The 19,364-nt window shown below is 41.2% G+C and overlaps 2 protein-coding genes across 2 annotated transcripts in view; both read right to left on the minus strand.

Moving 5' to 3' along the window:
• The window catches only part of SUPT16H (SPT16 homolog, facilitates chromatin remodeling subunit), a gene marked incomplete at both ends in the record, with an annotated part of 34,090 nt that extends 19,618 nt beyond the window's left edge, over positions 1–14,472 (minus strand). The window contains 3 exons of the mRNA XM_079701321.1: positions 525–695; positions 1,948–2,040; positions 14,407–14,472. Of these exons, the coding sequence (XP_079557447.1) occupies positions 525–695; positions 1,948–2,040; positions 14,407–14,472 (330 nt within the window). The remainder of the gene's footprint in view (positions 1–524; positions 696–1,947; positions 2,041–14,406) is intronic.
• A 1,266-nt stretch (positions 14,473–15,738) lies between these two features.
• The window catches only part of CHD8 (chromodomain helicase DNA binding protein 8), a gene marked incomplete at its 5' end in the record, with an annotated part of 37,930 nt that continues 34,304 nt past the window's right edge, over positions 15,739–19,364 (minus strand). The window contains 2 exons of the mRNA XM_079701316.1: positions 15,739–16,716; positions 19,014–19,130. Coding sequence (XP_079557442.1) covers positions 16,150–16,716; positions 19,014–19,130 — 684 coding nt within the window. The 3' untranslated portion in view covers positions 15,739–16,149. The remainder of the gene's footprint in view (positions 16,717–19,013; positions 19,131–19,364) is intronic.

Consider the following 19,364-nt stretch of genomic DNA (forward strand, 5'->3'; position numbering starts at 1 on the left):
TACTTCTTTAGGGCAGACTATAACACACCAAAAGGTAACGCAAAATTTCTTTGGATATCTTTATATGCTTAAGTGAAGTACCATATAAGCTAAGAAGGCTATTCTTTTTCTTCAGGAACAGCTAAGAAACTCAAATACAAAGGTGAACAACATTTTGAGAAGAAATCTTCTCAGAAGAGAAGTGGGCAGTATAACAAAGAAGATTACATTTGATAAAAACTGGAAATGAGGTATGCCTCATTTTCCTTAAGGATATTTAAAGCTATTTGTTCTAATTAAGGCGCTCAGATTAAAACAAACAAGTTGACAGTGACAAAAATGGATAAAGTTAGTGTTCACCAGAATTACATAACCCATTTGTCTTACTGCAGAACTGACAGGACTACTGAGCTCTTTTCTTCCTGACTAACAAATGACAGCCAGCTAAATCTTCCCCTGTATTTTTTAAATTCCTAGAAGGCTTTTCTGTTTATCACTTTTAAACATTCTTTCACATTTATGACACCTTCTTTATTAGTTCTGACCTTTTCTCGTATGAGCAGTGTGATGGCAGGGGCTCCATTAGCATTCTCATTGCCCTTAGTGTTAGCAATCTGTTTCAAGAACTCCACTTTTTTCTTGCTGGCCATAAAGATGATTTTGTCATCACAGAAGACCATGATAGTATCAGTTAGTTCATAACCAAAGAGCCATGTCTACGGGAAAAGACAACAGTGTGTACAGATACAAAAAAATTAATGTACTTACACAGACATATTTATAAATTAAGGTATCTGGAATTAACTTCCAAATAATCTTGGAATGGGGGGAACCTGGATGTAGATTCAAATGAAATGAGATTGGTCAGGAGTTGACAATTTACTGGATAATGGGTACACAGGAGTTCAATGTATTCTTTTATCTACTTTTATTTGTTTGAAACATTCCATAATAAAGACCATCAAATCATTTGGATAATTTGTGTTTATAGGAAGTATATTACTATTTAGTAGGACAGAAATGCATAAAACAAGAGACAGAGAAGCACCTCAGGGAACTGTGCATTCTAGCTCCCCAAAGATTGCTAGTTGCCTACCAATTACTCATATCTTCTCTCTCAAAGAGACTCATGACCTTTAGCTGGGCAAAATGCTCAGCACAAAGACCCTATTTCCCATTCTTTCTTGTAGCTAAGCATGACCATTAGATTAAATTTGGGCCAATAAGTTATAAGTAGAAATGTTCTGTGGGACTTCAAGCAAGTCTCTTTAAAAAAGGAGGGAGGGGGCTTCCCTGGTGGCGCAGTGGTTGAGAGTCCGCCTGCCAATGCAGGGGACACAGGTTCATGCCTCGGTCCGGGAGGATCCCACATGCCGCGGAGCGGCTTGGGCCCGTGGACCATGGCCACTGAGCCTGTGCATCCGGAGCCTGTGCTTCGCAACGGGAGAGGCCACAGCAGTGAGAGGCCTGTGTACCACAAAAAAAAAAAAAAAAAAAAAAGGAGGGAGGGTCTCCCATTTTATTCCCTCTCTCCATTCTTTTTGCTTGGAATGCAGATATAAGGGTGAAGCTGCAGCAAATTTTGCAAAATGAGCACAAGGGCTATACTCTATGGATGGCAGAGTAGAGACCAGGAAAAAACCTGGGTCCCTGAAGACTATCTAAGAGAAAAAGAAATATTTTTTTTAACCCACTGTTATTTAGATTTTTCTGTTATTTAAAGTTAAATCCATCCTAATTTATATACTTCTCTTTCTTTTTCCTTATGCTCTAAATCAGTGCCGTTCACTGAACTTTTTGTGACAGAAATATTCTATATGTCCCCTGTCTAACATGATAGCCATTACTGAGTACTTGAGACTTAGGACTGAGGAGTTAAAACTTTAATGTGGCTACGGCTACCATATTGAACAGTACAGTAGCTGATTCAATGACTCTCAGGGCTAAACACAGCTGTAAATCTCTCACCTGTAAGGCAGTTGACTTGGCATAAACGATTTCTTCATCAACACCCACCGATACAACAATGGCATCAACGTTGGCATACTCATCTTCTCCTTTCTGAAAAGCAGAGTAAGTAATTTGTTCATTTTCTTTCACACTAGCAAAATAGGAATACAAACTTCAGTATTTACCCTAGATATGTGTAATTTTTTCCTAACAGAAATTCTAAGTTTAAGGTACATATTTGCCTGGCAACCTCACAGCCATCACTTACTCTCTTTTTAAAACAGCTTTCTGAGACAGAATTCACATACAATTCACCCACTTTAAGTGTACCGTTCAGTGGTTTTCAGGGTATTTAGTTATGCAGCTATCACAAATTTTAGAACATTTTCATCCTCCCCCCAGAAACCCATTAGCAATAATTATCCATCTCCCCCCAGCCCTAGGCAACCACTAATCTCATTTGTCCCTAAGGGTTTGTCTATTCTGGGCATTTCATATAAATGGAATCATAATATGTGGCGTTTGTGTCTGGCTTCTTTCATTTAACATGCTTTCAAGGTTCATCTATGTTGTAGTATGTATTAATACCACATTCCTTTTTATTGCTGAGTAACATTCCATTATGTGGATATACCACATTGTATCCATTCATCAGTTGTTTGATATTTGGGTTGTTTCCATCTTTTGGCTACTATGAATAATGCTGCTATAAACATTCACGGAAGTTTCTGTGTGCACATATTTCTCTTGAGTATATATCTAGGTGAGGGATTGCTGGTTATAATGGTAACTGTAACTTTTTTTTTTTTTTTGCGGTACGCGGGCCTCTCACTGCTGTGGCCTCTCCCATTGCGGAGCACAGGCTCCGGACGTGCAGGCCCAGTGGCCATGGCTCACAGGCCCAGCCGCTCCGCGGCATGTGGGATCTTCCCGGACCAGGGCACGAACCCGTGTCCTCTGCATCGGCAGGCGGACTCTCAACCACTGCGCCGCCAGGGAAGCCCTATGTTTAACTTTTTGAGGAAACACCAGACTGTTTTCTAAAGTGCCTGCACTATTTTACATTCCCAATAGTAACATATGAGGGTTCCACTTTCTCCACATGCTGACCAACACTTGTTATCTTTTCTACTATTTTATTATTTATATAGCTACCCAATGGGTATGAAGTAGTATCTCACTGTAGTTTTGATTTGCATTTGCCTAATGGCTAATGATGTTGACTGAGTCCCCATTCACATGATTCCTGACGATCTGTATACCCTTTCTGGAGAAATGTGTATCAGATCCTTTGCCCACTCTGTAACTGGGTTACTGCTTTATTTATTACTAAGCTTTAAGAGTTATTTTTATGTTCTAGATATAAGTCTCTTACCAGATATGATTTGCATTATTTTCTCCCATTCAGTGGGTTTTCTTTCACTTTCGTAATGATGTTGTCCTTTGAAGCACAAAAGTTTTTAATTTTAAAGAAGTCTGAATTCTTTTTTTCTTGTGCTTTTGATGTCATATCTAAGGTGGCTTTGCCTAACACAAGGACATGAAGACTTACCTATGCTTTCTTCTACAACAGTTTTATAGTTTTAGCTCTTATATTTAGATCTATGACTCATTTTTGAGTAAATTTTTGTGTATGGTGTGAGGAAGGGGCCTAACTTCATTATTTTGCACACAGATAACCATTTGCTCCAGCACCAAGGCAGTGGCACCAAACTATGTTCTTCACTATCACACACTCATAGGAAAAAAATCCAGTTTCACTAAAAAATGTCCTTGACACAGTAAAAATGATTAATATTACGAAATCTTAACCCTTGAGTGTATGTCTTTTTAATATTCTGTGTAAAGCAATGGGAAGTACACACAAAGCACTTCTGTGTGCAAACTGAAGTATGATGGTTGTCTCAAGGAAAAGCACTTGTATAATTACTTGAGTAACAAACTGAACCAGCCTTTTTTTTTTTTTTTTTTGCGGTACGCGGGCCTCTCACTGTTGTGGCCTCTCCCGTTGCAGAGCACAGGCTCCGGACGCACAGGCTCAGCGGCCATGGCTCACGGGCCCAGCCGCTCCGCAGCATGTGGGATCCTCCTGGACCGGGGCACGAACCCGTGTCCCCTGCATCAGCAGGCGGACTCTCAACCACTGCGCCACCAGGGAAGCCCTGAACCAGCCATTTAAACTGAGTTGGGCATCTGGCATACATTTTCTTGAAAATGAATTAAGTGAGCCTATCACTTCAAGGAAAACAAATGACAAACATGTTGTCAATGATGAAATTCGAGTTTTCAAGCAAAAATCAAAATTTTGAAAAACTTGTACCCACCATTGTGAACTTGACAGCTTCTCTACTTACTCAAGACTTTTCTGATATCGGTGGTGATATTAACATACACGATTCTCCAATATCATAAAATGAAATGTGTACATTTACCAGATCTGTACAACTGAGGGAACCAATATTTTCCAAATAAGCAACGCATGTTACAAAATCATCCATGGGTAAAGGATCAAAGGTGCAAGACAGACCCATAACTTGAGTATGAAAAGTTCACTGCTGTGGTTTTAGATTCCACATTACAACTAACTTTCAAGAGATTACCACTTCCAGACTTTTAGTGCAGTAATAACAAAGAATATCCATTATTATCTGAAAAGGTTATTAAAATTTCTCCCTTTTCCAGCTTCATGTATGTATGAAGCTAAATTTCTTTATGTACTTGACACAACCCATACAAAGAAATGCTTTGTGGGGACCTGAATAATTTAAGAACGTAAAGGGGTCCTGATATCAAAGAGTTTGAGAACCACTGTGCTATGATTCCTACAACATATATTAACACTAACTCTGGCATCAAATATTCTCTCCTCCCCAAAATTTTGCTACATGCATTCCAACTATGGGATTTTGTGGCACTAGAATTACTAGTACCTTGATAACCTCCCAAAATTAGCAACAGGTATTCCCTTATATTTAATGCTTATGTGTTCTGGCTACTGACATATATTTCCTAAACATCTGTCTACAAAAAACACCACTGAAACTAACCAAAAAGTCTCTTTCAGTATTTTTTTGATACTTGAAATCTTGGCTGAGTCAAAATTTTTTAGCAAAAAAAACATGTACGAAAATTCAAAATACACAGTAATAAATTTTTTAAAAGTATATGAAGAGGGACTTCCCTGGTGGCACAGTGGTTAAGAATCTGCCTGCCAATGCAGGGGACACAGGTTCGATCCCTGGTCTGGGAAGATCCCACATGCCACGGAGCAGCTAAGCCTGTGTGCCACAACCACTGAAGCCTGCGCACCTAGAGCCCGTGCTCCACAACAAGAGAAGCCACTGCAATGAGAAGCCTGTGCACCACAACGAAGAGCAGCCCCTGCTCATGACAACTAGAGAAAGTCCACACACAGCAACGAAGACCCAACGCAGCCAAAAAAAAAAAAGCATATGAAGAATATAATTATGTAACTTAATCATTAATAACATGGGAAAACCATATAAAGGGATCTCAATATAATTGAAAATAGGGAAAGAGAAAAAAAGACCCAAGTATTCAGCTTTTTTATGAAGATAGGGGAAACAAATCCATCAAAATCTCCAGGATTTCAATGAATATAAAATGCCTGGTTTTCCACTGCCCATCAAAAAGGTACGAGGATGAATCCTAATTTCTCTTGGAACCCAGGTGCTTTGACCATTTCATAGAATATTCTTGATTGATTCTTTACAAACACCAGTGGGCTCTAACATCAGAAAAAATAAATAACAGCAGAATATCTAAAGATAATAAATTTAAATAAATTTTTTCTTACAATGTGATTCAATAAAAAGGATTACAGTAAAGCCAAACATTTTCACAGCAAAATCTGGGGCACTACTTTGTATTTTCAAACCTTATGAGGAGTACAAATGCCTTATACAGGTTACATCTGCAAACAGTCTTCTGAAACTGTGGGAGATTTTTAATAATCTGCTTGCTCAACTCTGCTGCTTAACCGGCTCCAGATTCCCATGTGACCTCTTCTGCTGGGGAGGTCTTTAGGACTCAGACTTGAGCCCCTGTCAAATCTGGACTTTCTAGATGAACCATTTTGCAGCAGTGACCCCGGGTGTGCAGACTCTCAGCATCCACCAAACCCTTTCTGTCTCCAAAGCCTGCCACTTTCCAGTCTGTCTTGTCCACTTAACACTCAAGTGTTGCTGAAACAGGTGTTTCAGATGGGAACAGTATTTACTGAGAAAGCACTTTCTGTATGTAATCTACAATAAAACTTTAGCTGTAGTATGCATCATCACATTCAAAACCCCAAATCAAGACCTCATTTGTTTATTTTTGCTTTTATTTCCTTTACTTTAGGAGATAGATCCAAAAAAAGTATTGCTATGATTTATGTCAAAGAGTGTTCTGCCTGTGTTTCTTCTACATTTCAGTCTTTAATAATAGTGGGAAACATATAGTAGTTACTGTGGGCTAGGCACTATTCTAAGTACCTTATACACATTAGCTCATTTAATTCTCACAGCAACACTTATAGATGTGAAGATGGAGGAGACTGGAGCACAGAGAGGTTGGGTCACAGTAAGTGGTGGGGTCATGGATTCAAGCCCAGGCAGTCTGGCTTCAGAGTGAGCCCTTGCCCAGTAGGCATATATGGGGTGGTGCAGTGGTTAAGGATCCGCCTGCCAATGCAGGGGACACGGGTTCGATTCCCGGTCTGGGAAGATCCCACATGCCGCGGAGCAACTAAGCCCACGCACTACAACTACTGAAGCCCATGTGCCTAGAGCCCGTGCTCTGCAATGAGAGAAGCCACCCCAATGAGAAGCCCAGGCACTGAAACAAAGAGTAGCCCCCGCTCGCCTCAACTAGAGAAAGCCCGCGCGCGGCAACAAATACCCAATGCAGCCAAAAAGAAAAAAAGATATATGCACCCCAATGTCCACTGCAGCATTATTTACAATAGCCATGATATGGAAGCAACCTAAGTGTCTATCAACAGATGAATGGATAAAGATGTGGGGCGTACGTGTACACACACACACACACACACACAGGAATATTACACTCAGCCATAAAAAAGAATGAAATTTTTCCATCTCTGACAACATGGATGGACTTAGAAGGTATTATGCTTAGTGAAAAAAGTCAGAGAAATACAATACTGTATGATATAACTTACATGCGAAAGCTAAAAAATAAACTCGTGACTATAACGAAACAGACTCACAGATATAGAAAACAAACTAGTGGTTACCAGTGGGGAGGGAAAAAATAGGGGTAAGCGGTTAAGACGTGCAAACTACTGTATAAAATAAACTATAAGGACATATTGTATAGCACAGGGAATACAGCCGATCTTTTATAACTATAAATGGAATAATATAACCTTTAAAAATATAACCTAAAAAAATTACAATTTAATAATATCAATTGTGCTTACATTATCTTTATTTTTTAACAGCAATTTTTTATTTTTGGAAAGTGACACAATTGTCCATTTACAGTGATATAAAGTATGTTCTCTGGATGTATTAAGGTTAAAGAATTTTTTGGAAGATGAAAAGACGACAGAGAGTGGTAAATGACTAAGTGCCTGACAAGCATTCTCAGCCGGAAGATATTGATGTTAAGTGTGCGTATCTCATAGAGCCCTAATGGGCTCAGGGCTCGGGAGGCACCAAGTATTAGAGAAGGGGAAAGGGACATATTGAACACGGATAAGTTCAGAGCTAAGAACAGAAGGTCTGGTCAGCAAGCTTAAGTCCCCAGTTCTCGGAAGCCCTGAGACAACTCCTAATCCTTCCGCAAAGAGACTTAATTTATTCTCTGGAGAAAGGAGCTCAAAAAGGCTCTAGATACTAGGCCCAGCAGAAGGCAAGTACTAAATGCTGAGGAATTAAATGAAAATCTGTTTTCTGAATGACAACAACTGCCCCAAAGACAAGAATTAGAGGACTTTTCTTTGAGCATCACTGAATTCAGAGAAAAAACTTCAGATACTGTCAGTATCTGGGGGTTCTTCATCGAATAAGCTAACCTATTCACTCTATCGTAACCCCTCTCTACTAGTTGAGAGACCCTATTCATGCAGAGCTTCCCACCAGTTTCTTATTACCTTATTCTTAATACAAATGGGTAGCCAAGCCTCATTTTGATTTTTGTGAAGTGTCCTTCATGTAAGAGAGAAAGCAAAGAAATCCAGAGGAAACAGGCATGGCCGAGGACAGAAAATAAAAATTAAATAAAACATCCCCTATAAGAGAAATAAATATAGTACATCCATGAAACAAGAAAAGAATAGGGGACAAAAAAAATTCAATAAAAAGTAGTAAAATAAAGTTAAGAAACAGTATCTGGAAGTAGAAGATAAAGAGACAGGAAATGAAATGGAAAGATAATAAATTTAAGCCAAAAGGTCTAAACCTTACTAAATCGGAATTTCAGGGGGAAAATAAACCAGATCACTGAGGAAATGGGGAGAAAATGATCAATGAATGCAAAATTCCAGCACTGACGGATGTGAGTCTTGAGACTAAAATGGCCCCCCACTTCCCAACTCAATGCAAAGGGGGTGGGGGGGGAGAGACTCATACCAGGGCAGTGAAATTTCAAAACACAAGGAATAAAGAGATGTTTTACAAAGAACAATAGGCCACATATATTGGAACAGGAAATAGAATCACATCAGCCTTCTTCTCAAAAGTAAGACTGAAAGCTTGAAGGCTGACAAACAGCTTCAAAATTCTGAGCAGAATTCTCAGAGATTTTCAACCTTGAATTTTATACCCACTGAACTATATTATTAACCAAAAGTGGAGACAGAATAAAACTTTTTAAGACACATAAGGGCTCAAGAAACATCTATTCTCTGTATTCTTTCCTAAGAAGCTCTTAGAGAAATGCTCTAACAAAACAAAGGAAAAAAAATCAAGACATGGACTGTAGGATACAGGGGACACTGGAAAGTTCCAAGGTTCAACAGGCCTAGAGAGCAACCCGTACAGATAGAACAGAATAATGTAAGGCTGAGTGGGTGGGTGGGTGGGTGTTGGTGGTATTTAAAAAACAAACACAGACTTAATAAAATATCTCATGAGTGTGAAAATTTTAGAATAAAAAATTGATGAGACTATGACAGATCTGCAGGAAAAAAATTAGGGCTAGGGACATTTAAAAGAGGAGAGAAATTGAAGTAATCATTAATGCCAGGAAAAATGAAAAACTGCAGAGAAAAGGAAAGGTAATTAATTGTACTCTACTGCTTCGCCCAGCAGTGAAAATAGTTGCATGAGCATAACAATGTAAACTGACTGAGTTTACTAAAACTTTTTGGGGAAAAAAACTTATCAAGAGGGATGGATATGTGATAAAGCAAGTATGATAAAATATTAATTGTGTAAACTAGGTGGGGGTACATGGGTTCTTACTGGAAATTTCTTTTACCTTTCTGTATGTTGAAATTTTTCATAACTGTGTCAAGGAGAAAATTTACAGGAAGTGTCAGGAGGTAGGGAAGCTGGAATGAATATGATGGTATAAGACAGTTAAATTTCAATCCTAATCTATCAAAACAAGAGTTAATATCTACAATTGATAAATCAAGAAATAGCAGTATATAGATATTACTTCAAAATATGAAAGAAAGTGAAGAACTGGAAAGTGGGTGCTTCTGGGTCAGGTGACTGTTTTTTGTTAAGGCTGTTAGAACTATTTGGTTTTTTAAAACCTATGTATGGGGCTTCCCTGGTGGCGCAGTGGTTGAGAGTCCGCCTGCCGATGCAGGGGACACAGGTTCGTGCCTCGGTCCGGGAAGATCCCACATGCCGTGGAGCGGCTGGGCCCGTGAGCCATGGCCGCTGAGCATGCACGTCCGGAGCCTGTGCTCCGCAACGGGAGAGGCCACAGCAGTGAGAGGCCCGCATACCGCAAAAAAAAAAAAAAAAAACCTATGTATGTATTACTTGATTAAAACTGATTTTTTAAAGTGCAAGGTAAATAATATAAGTGGTAATGAATCGGCAAAAATTGTGAGGGTGGTATCGGAATGATAAAAGTTGGGGAAATACTGCAGCAGAGGAACAACTATCTTCCTTTGAACCAAAGGGGTACTGTATTAAAACACGCAACATTTTTGAAGTCTCTAGTTATAGCTAAGATACCGATCTAATTCATCACCCAAACCGAGACAATTTTGAGAATAAAAAAGTATGCCATTAATTACATATGTACAACAGGTGAACAGTTTCAGGAAAGGCAGGACTTATGATCACCCTGAGTACAGTCTCTATAAAAATCTCTTCAAACCAAGAAAGGAATGCATGAGAGCTCAGAAATCAAGTTACCATCATTCACTGAGTGCCTACTACACGCCAGGCACTGCACTTGGTAACAGTGATAAAAAATAAATAAAAATTTGAGTAAGCAAGAATAAATGAATCCTAACCTGCCCAGGCATGTACTTCCATCTAGCCTTCCTCTTCACTCAAGAAACCAAAGCATTATTTAAACCTTTCTCTAGCTCACGCCAGAGATAAATGAGCCATAATGAACTGAGATGGGTAGAAGCAAGCCGTTATTTGTTGAAAGTAGTACGGAAATTGCCCATATTTTAAAGAACCTTCCTAAGCCACAAAAGATTACTGCCTAGTCTTACTTAGAGAGCAATCCAGAACAAGAAACTTGTCCACAACAAAAATCAGCAAAGAGCCAGAAATTGCCACTCAAGAGAAACACTGACACTATAGGTTATTAGTTTTCTCCACAGGCACAAACTTCCTTTTTGAGGCTGGAGCCACTCACTCCTCAGTCCTGACCAGTAGTGCAGCACCATATGAACGAATGCAATGGATCAGCATTCCTTTTGAAAACAGCTGCTATTCTGATTTTTTATGGAACTCTTTTGGGTTAAAAGGCAGATGACTGAAGTCAGGGTTCACACACACAGCAGGATGTCCTAATAGGTAGGTCTCAAATGAGTCATAGGTGTGCATGGATACAGTATTCCCTCAGCTCTCAAAGCAGCTGGGACCCCAGGATGGTGGGTAACCTACCCCCTTGTACCCTATGCAGTACTAATTCTATCACTTGGTTAAAAACAATCACAATCATGAAAAGGCTGGGAAACCCTGAATATGGACCCGGTAAGTATAAGAAGACAGAGGAGAAGCCCCCAGCTGACGCTCATGATCCAATACCATCACCTGGGGTTCTCTAAAGCAGAACAGACAGGTGCTGCAAACCCTTTCTGCTCCGAGCAGTTCTCATTTTAAAAAATGACAGGCGGGCTTCCCTGGTGGCGCAGTGGTTAAGAATCCTCCTGCCAATGCAGGGGACAAGGGTTCAAGCCCTGGTCCGGGAAGATCCCACATGCCGCGGAGCAACTAAGCGCGTGCGCCCCAACTACTGAGCCTGTGCTCTAGAGCCCGAGCCACAACTACTGAAGCCTGCGCCCAAAGCCCGTGCTCCGCAACAAGAGAAGCCACCGCAACGAGAAGCCCGCGCACCACAAAGAGTAGCCCCCCGCTCGCCGCAACTAGAGAAAGCCCGCGCGCAGTAAGGAAGACCCATTGCAGCCCAAAATAAATTAAATTAATTAATTAATTTTAAAAAAATGAGAGGCAGGACTAGACTAGACTAGACTCAAACAACCAGAAAGAGTCATAAATAGTAAGTTTTAGTCACTATGGAGGTCTCCTGTTTCATTTCTGGCTGGGCCCATTTTCTTATTCCTAAAATGACACTTTTTACTCAAGTATAATGTTTAATGCTTTAGAAATTTCTACTCAAACAGAAATGTATGATACTGCAACTGTTTGGGGGATGTTAGTTATGAAAATTGTGATTAAGAGATACATCTTAGTTACAATAGCCTCACAAAATGTACCTTAGCCAAACTCAACTTGCATAGATGAGATCAGGAAACACATTAGCTCCTACTCTTATTTAAAAAAAGAAAAAGAAAAAAAAAGATTGGTAGCCTTTTGGTGCTCTATAACTCTAGGTAGTTGAAGACCGTTGGAGCTACCACAAGCACCCACACAGTTCTGAGAGGCTAATGCTTAAGGGTATCTAAAACTTAATAGTGGGTGTGGGGGACTCTGCTGGTGGCGCAGTGGTTAACAACCCACCTGCCAATGCAGGGGACACGGGTTCGAGCCCTGATCCGGGAAGATCCCACATGCCGCGGAGCAACTAAGCCTGTGTGCCACAACCACTGAAGCCTGCGCGCCTAGAGCCTGTGCTCTGCAACAAGAGAAGCCACTGCAATGAGAAGCCCTTGCACCGCAACCAAGAGTCGCCCCCCCTTCCCGCAACTAGAGAACGCCTGCATGCAGCAACAAAACCCCAACGCAATCAAATAATTAATTAAATAATTAATTAAAAGTGGTTGTGGAGCCCAAACTAATCTTTTAGCTAATTTTTGTTGTAACAGAGATTTCTTTGCAGATGGGAGCTGACAACACAAGGCTTGGAATTTCTATAGTTAACTTCAAGTTATTCTCATTTCAATGCCAGTTTTCTTATTCAAAAAAAATAGTGTAGAAAAACAAATATAGCTCGCACCTGTACATTTCACTATTTTCCTGCTGCAGCTAAGAGGATAAGCAACCAGAACTTATCCCAGAAAACTATGATCTTTGGTTAAGCAGATCAGAATCAAAGTACTGCAACCTGGAACAACAATGCATAAAGAAATTCTACAGGTGGGTTCTAGGCATAGCTGTTAAAATTTACAGGTATAAAAAAGCAGAAAGTCTATTCAAATAAGATTTTTCATAATGATACACCACAAATTTTGCTGAGTACATTTTTATATTGATTTGGCTTGTAACTTTGTAACACCAAGATCTTATTAAAGTCTAACATGCTCCTTTCAAATGACAGGAGGGCCAAGATAAATTTTAATGATTTCTGAGAAGCAAACAAAAAAATGGGGGCCAATAACTTTCATGGATTTAAAAACTGTCATTTGACATTAAGTTTGCCAATCTGTCTCCAGGCCTCAAGCTTTTCCTAGTTTCATGCTTTGCATTCACCTATCATGTAGAGGAGCTTTGAGCTCTAAATTAATCTTAGCTTCCATACATGGTCTAGAGAGGATAATTTGATAAACTCTGAATCACTGGGACTAGAAGCAACCACCACAGCAAAGGTGTGTAATTCTGGGGTCTATGGGTGGAAGAGAGGGCTTTTGATGACTACTTGTACAATATTTTAGGAAATATCTGGGCATTTAGAAAGAGTTTTTCTAATACGGATCTCATTCAAACTTTAAAATGAGACAGAGAAACTGTAAAAACATCTGGTAGAAATTAACCAATAAAAATTTTAAAATTAAAATTTAAGTTCGGCTTTTGCCTAGCAGAGTCCTTATTTTTGCTTCTCATAAAATGCAAAGAACCCATTTTATTCTCAATTATCTAATGCATTTATGCTCAAAAGATGAAACATGCACGGGTACCTTTAATATGAATGCTAGGGAAATGACCAATTTTAATAGCTTGGTTTTTAGAAGATCAGTTTGAAAGGCAATTTACAATGCTGAAATCAGAACTGATCATTTTTGTCAGGACGCTTTCCAGATTTGAAAAAGTCTTCATTAGTTTTATCTTCCCTGAATGACAGAGTTCAGAAGCCAGGCTTAACCTAGATAGCTCAGAATGCACCACAGGATGCAATCAAATGTTTGAATTGATAAGTTACCAGCATAAAAGTAAAATCGTTAACTGGGGACTTTTTCAAGCAGCAAAAATGCCCAATCCCTAAAAGACTGGGAACTGCAACAGCTCTTTTTCTGAACACGTGCCCCGGATACTCAACCAAGGAGGAAAACTAATGAGGTTCTAGGCAACACATCGTTTTTTGTATTAACTAAAGCCTGCAGGTTTTCAGCGTTAGGTTTCTGTGTTGCCCACAGCAGGGCCTAGAACATGAGGCGGTTGCGCGTGAGCAGTATTTCTTTTTTTAACTCCAGCAACAGCCCCGCAAACGATAAACGCCAAGAGCCCGATTCACATTCTCTTGGACCCTCCATCCATCCTTGACGAAATGGTTGTAATTCTGGCGGGACCTAGGGCGCAACACTGTGGTTCTGGGAGGACAGAGCGAGTGCGTGGGTGTGTGCGAACACTGCAGGAGGGGGCAGCAAGACTTGATCACGGAGTGGGAGGGAAGGATGATGATGCCTCTCCTAGGGCGGGAAGAAACTACGAGAGGTGGTTGTTATGCATGACGGGGGCTGGCACGCAGGGAAGATGGTGGTGGCCGCAGGGCAGGGTGATTGCCGGGGGGATTCCCTGTTACTGGGCGGCGCTCGGAGCCGCCTGCGGTGAATGATCCTGGAGCAACTAAAGCGGCCCGACACTGAACCCGGGAATTACCGACGGAAAGGGGAAAAAAGGCGCCGAGAAACGGGGTTATTATGGGATGGCAAAAGGGGCTCCCTAGGGGAAATTACGGGATCTGTCTCACCCTCCAATTGCTGTACAGTCTCTTCACTCGCCGGTAATAAGCGTCTTTGTCCAGAGTTACAGCCATAGCCACAGACGCCGCTCCTCCTCGGGTTCCGAGAATCACGCGAGGTCCCGGCTCCGCCACCCTCTCTCGGCCCTGGAATCCCGCACTCTCCCAGTGACCCGGAAGTATCGACCTCAAAGATGCCCTTTCCGCTTCCGGGTCCCAGCAGCGCTTGGGATTCTTTTATTTTTATTTTTTTTAAATCCTTCCTTCGGAGATTAGGGGGAGGAGAGGATGGAAAAGAGTGGGGAAAGCAACAAAATATGTAACGCAAAAACTGTTCAGATTTTCGCGGGGTTTTCTTGTCAATTTAGTAACAGCCGCACGAGAGTCGACGTCATCACGTGACCCCCTGCACCCGCCCTTACTCTCTGCCAGGCCGCGGTTTCCAGGCCCTCGGACTCCTTGCCGAGGCGGTGGCGGCGACCGCCGCTGGGCACTGCGAAGGAGGCGGGAGTCCTGACGTTCCGGCCCCGCCCCACACAAGCTGCCGCGCGCGGGTGCAGTGGCCCCACCCAAAGGAAGGGGAAGCGGAAAGAGCGGGGCCTGGCGTGGGGTAGGAGTGGGAAGACTGCAGCGTAACTCGGTCCGTTCCTGTCCTAGAAAAGGTGCGGAAGTAAAAGCCTCTGCTGCTTCAGGGCTGGAAGGATCCTCGGTGCCAGGGCGCTGGGTCAGGGGCTCCGGGCGGACAGAGAGCTCAAACCTGGGAGAGGAGCCCACCCTGCCCGTAAGACTAAACTAGGGCCGGCGCTACGGGGGAAGGGCTTCGCCATAGAAAGGGAAATTAAATGCCCAGGCTTCATTTGGGCGCTAGGGTGATAGGGAAAGGGTCAAAGGAAACAAATGGCTTGAGGGAATTTATAGAATGCACTCCCCGCCAAGTCGTGACGGCGTCCTTCCAGGTAGCCAGTCCCCTTGCCGCAGTTCATGAAGTGACACCGTTCTTAGGCTTCCCCAAAGCACCGTTATTTAATTCGAAACAAAATGTACGTGGGTCTTGACGAAATTCTTCCTTTTCATCTCTTCTAAGAACCTGGAGTTTGAATCTGGAACATTTTGCCTGCCATTTAGCTTAGATCGTTTCCTTGCCTTTGGTAAGGTGGAGAGCCTAAGCTTATATATAACCCTTTAATGGAGTACGGATGACTTGTCTGCCCTATCCAAGGTAACTCCGCATGAACAGTAATGAACTTTAGGAAAGTGATGTTGAAATTACCCATCGTGAACATCAACTCTTAAAATTAATATATTGGGTTTGAGCAAATATAGAACAAGGGAAGAGTGGGAAAGGATTAACTTAAATTTATTAATGCCAAGGGGAAGGAAGGTAGCAGTTCCTGACCCTCCAGCTGTATCCACAGTTCGGTCAGGAACAGGCTCTGCCGGAGGCTAGTGCCAGCGCTACATAGTCTGTGGTTAATGGAGGTGTCTAGGGAGGGGCGAGCACATCAGCTGCTCTAGTCTCCTTTCCTTCCCCAGAAACGAGGAAGTAGTCATGTATTGTTTTAGGAGTTCCCCTGCCCAGCCAATCCTCTCAAATTTGGAAGCAATCAGGTACAAGTTTTCTTTTTCCTTTTCACCTCCTGGAGTCCTGGGTTTCCCCACATCTCCCCTGCCCCTCCCACTTTTCCACAGTCCAAGGGCCAGAGTAAATGAAAATACAGCAGCCACCCAAGCGATGGGGACCATGATGGGGCTTCAGTCATCACCATCTTCGCTGGAGTCTGAGTTGGCTGGCATCATAGGATCATCAATGAGTGAGAAGTCCCTTTCTGAGCTATCATAGCCCTGAGATAAATCATCATCATCATCTTCATCCTCATCGTCCTCATCCTCCTCAGGTTGCAGTGGTGGCAACCTCAAGGCAGTACCAGAGGTGGTAGTGGCTGGTGAAGAAGGGTAGCCAGTGGCTCTCAGGCCTGGATGGTGATGGTGGTGATGGTGGGGGTGGGGGTGGTGGTGGTGGTGATGAAGCATGGTGCTGGAGTCTACATGAGGGGATGATGCTGCACCACCCATCACAAACGGCATAAAAGGCAAAGACGCAGAAGTGGCACTGCTGTGACCCAGAGATGACACAGACTGCAGGCCACTACTGCTGTGTTGGAAGGTATTATGCAGAGACAGGGACCCAGTGCCTCCACCCTGCATCAGGGCCATCATCTTAGAAAGGTCTGGTCGCATCCTACGGGCCCGCTTCTTGCTGCTGTCCGGTGCAATAGGCCCTGGCAAAACCCGGTTGAACACTGTTTCAGCATGATGACCCTGGGAGGAAGGAACAGAAGATAGTAAAAAGAAAGGAAGGGAAAAAAACCAAAAGTCAACGGAGTCCTAGCATGCAAATGCTTTTTCACTGAATCTATCTTTAGCACGGGCAAAACCAGTCAGATGAGGCTTGATGGTAATGGGGAAGAGGAAAAGCAAGATGTAGCTGGTTGAAGCAATATAATGCTGAAGCCAAGAGCAAGGATTTGACACTGACACCCATGTGAACCAGAGCTTTGATTTTTTTTCCATGACTACACTGTACCTTAACTCCAGCCGACCATTTCAAAATTATTCACCTTTGTAAATAAGCGGCCTGAGTACGACAGTGAATGAATCAGTACTTGCACAGTATGCTTTACTGATGGCAGGCTGTTCACATGATCTTACCATGTGAAGTACAGCACGACAATATTGACATTTACAATACTATCCATTATTGCATCAGAGTGGGGTAAACTCAAGATAGACCAGATTACGATTCTGGATGTCCGGAACACCAAAAAGATGATGGGGTAGCTCCTTACCAAGTTTACTAAAATACGTTTTTTTTCCACATTGATAAAAAAACTTACATATCTGCTGAATTTTAAATTGCTTCATCTAGATGGTCTCACTATAAATTTTGTTTAAGTTCTCTGAAGCTGGAACTTATTACTTTGCTAGACCTAAGTACAGTACTGGGTAAACTGGCCATAAACTCAGACAATTAGTACCTGTGTCTCTGGACTTGCCCAATCTATTAGGCCTGACCTTTCTGACCTGGAGAAAACAAACATCTCAAAACTCTATTTGTTTAGGCTTTAAAATGTCACTGTAACAGCACCAAATCACTGTAGGGTCCAGTAATGATATAGTGCTAGATACGCCATCAATTCTGCAGTAAGAATTCTGTACTCATCACATTATAATTTTCTGTGATTTCCTATGATCTTTTTTCTTAGAGTTATCAACTGACTATAAAGAAGTGCAAAAGTACTTGAGGTAAAAATAGGTAATCCTGGAGGAAAAGCCTTCCTTACAGGCTGCTCTATAATGTTAAATTCAAGACAAGAGAAGGTATCAGCCCCCTCGCCATCAGCCTCCCATATCAACCATTCTGCGTATTAATTACACCCTTGGTTCCATGGAGGCTAAGAGGGTAAATTAAAACACTCTTCCATGGTAACGATATTTATATGAAACCACTTTCACCAATACAAAAATAATAAATAAGCCTTATAAATTCACCTCACAAATAAATATATATTACGTGCAAAATAATGTTCTTCTCAGAATTTGTTAAATGCAAAAGACAGATATTTTTCATTTGGAAATTAATTTTGTTGAAAGATAAACCATGTGGTTTTATGTATATATCACATACATATAAAGATGTATATAAGAGATCAAATGGGAATGATTAGATAAAGTGAGTAGACAAAGTGCTAGTCCATTTTAAATGCTTACCAAACCAAACCATGATTTATATATGTTTATGTTTAAACAATACGACTGTTGTCCAAAGTAAGGCAAACAGAGCCAAGAGAAACTTTTGCAGTTATATTTTGATGGAAAGGATTACGGGTTCTTAATCCACCAAATCTATAACCATGATAAAAGTATAAGTACATCTGAAAATAATGGAATTCACTCATGACCAAAATTGTTATTATAAACTATAAAACATGATTTCCTGTCTTTTTCCATTACTGGCGTATTATTAGTGGTTCTCAACCTCTTCTATGTTGGGAAACCCCATGACTGTTTTCTTTAGTAGGTCCCAAATCACTTTTTTTTTTTTCTGGCTGCATTGTATGGCTTGCAGGTTCCCCAACCAGGGATTTGAACCCGGGCCCTCAGCAGTGAAAGCGCAGAGTCCTAACCACTGGACCGCCAGGGAATTCCCCAAATCACTTCTAAAATATATAGAATTATAAAACTTTTAAGAGATTATCTGCTCCAAAACCCTCAACTTTTCAGGATATGCAGATTGAAAAAGTTAAAGGATCTGCCTAAAATCCCCTAGTCAGTAGAACAGCAGGATAAGGCCTTGAATTTTCTAACACATCTTACTAATTCTTACATTTTAACATGCTTAAAGTGCTAAAGTTAGCTTTTAGAATTTTATGCTGTTCTAGAGATGACGATGCCACAAGACTGTAAAAATACCAGTAAAAATACTATGGTTTCTTTATTTGTGAACTGAAGATAAATTTTCTCAAACATACGCTGGAAAAAAGATAAATAGCATTAAATAATTTCTCTAGTCATATCTAGTGTGGGAACAGAGTGGTAATACCTCAAGTCTCACTCACCCTTTTTCCATTCCTAGAGTTAGCTGTCTGTACTGGTTCCATTCCCAAACAGTTCAATTCTGCCTTATTATTTTTTTTACATCTCTGCCACTTCTGTTTTCTGCGATCCTCCATATACTGCAATAGAAAAGCTGCAGTTATCCTAAAGGAATAAAAAAATCTTCTCTGGAGTAATCATTAAGGGACTAGTGTCTACTTTGACCATAAATGCTTATTGTGTGGGTAAACTAAGGATTAGTCCTACTGGAAAACTGCCATGAAGCAGACTTCTCCAAAATAATTAGGTCATTATGTAATAGTTCAATGGTAAATATTTGCCTAGCATTTAGTTTAACAAGTACTGTAACATTA

The sequence above is a fragment of the Hyperoodon ampullatus genome (genome assembly GCF_949752795.1).
Source record: "Hyperoodon ampullatus genome assembly, chromosome: 3".
NCBI classification, from domain to species: domain Eukaryota; kingdom Metazoa; phylum Chordata; class Mammalia; order Artiodactyla; family Ziphiidae; genus Hyperoodon; species Hyperoodon ampullatus.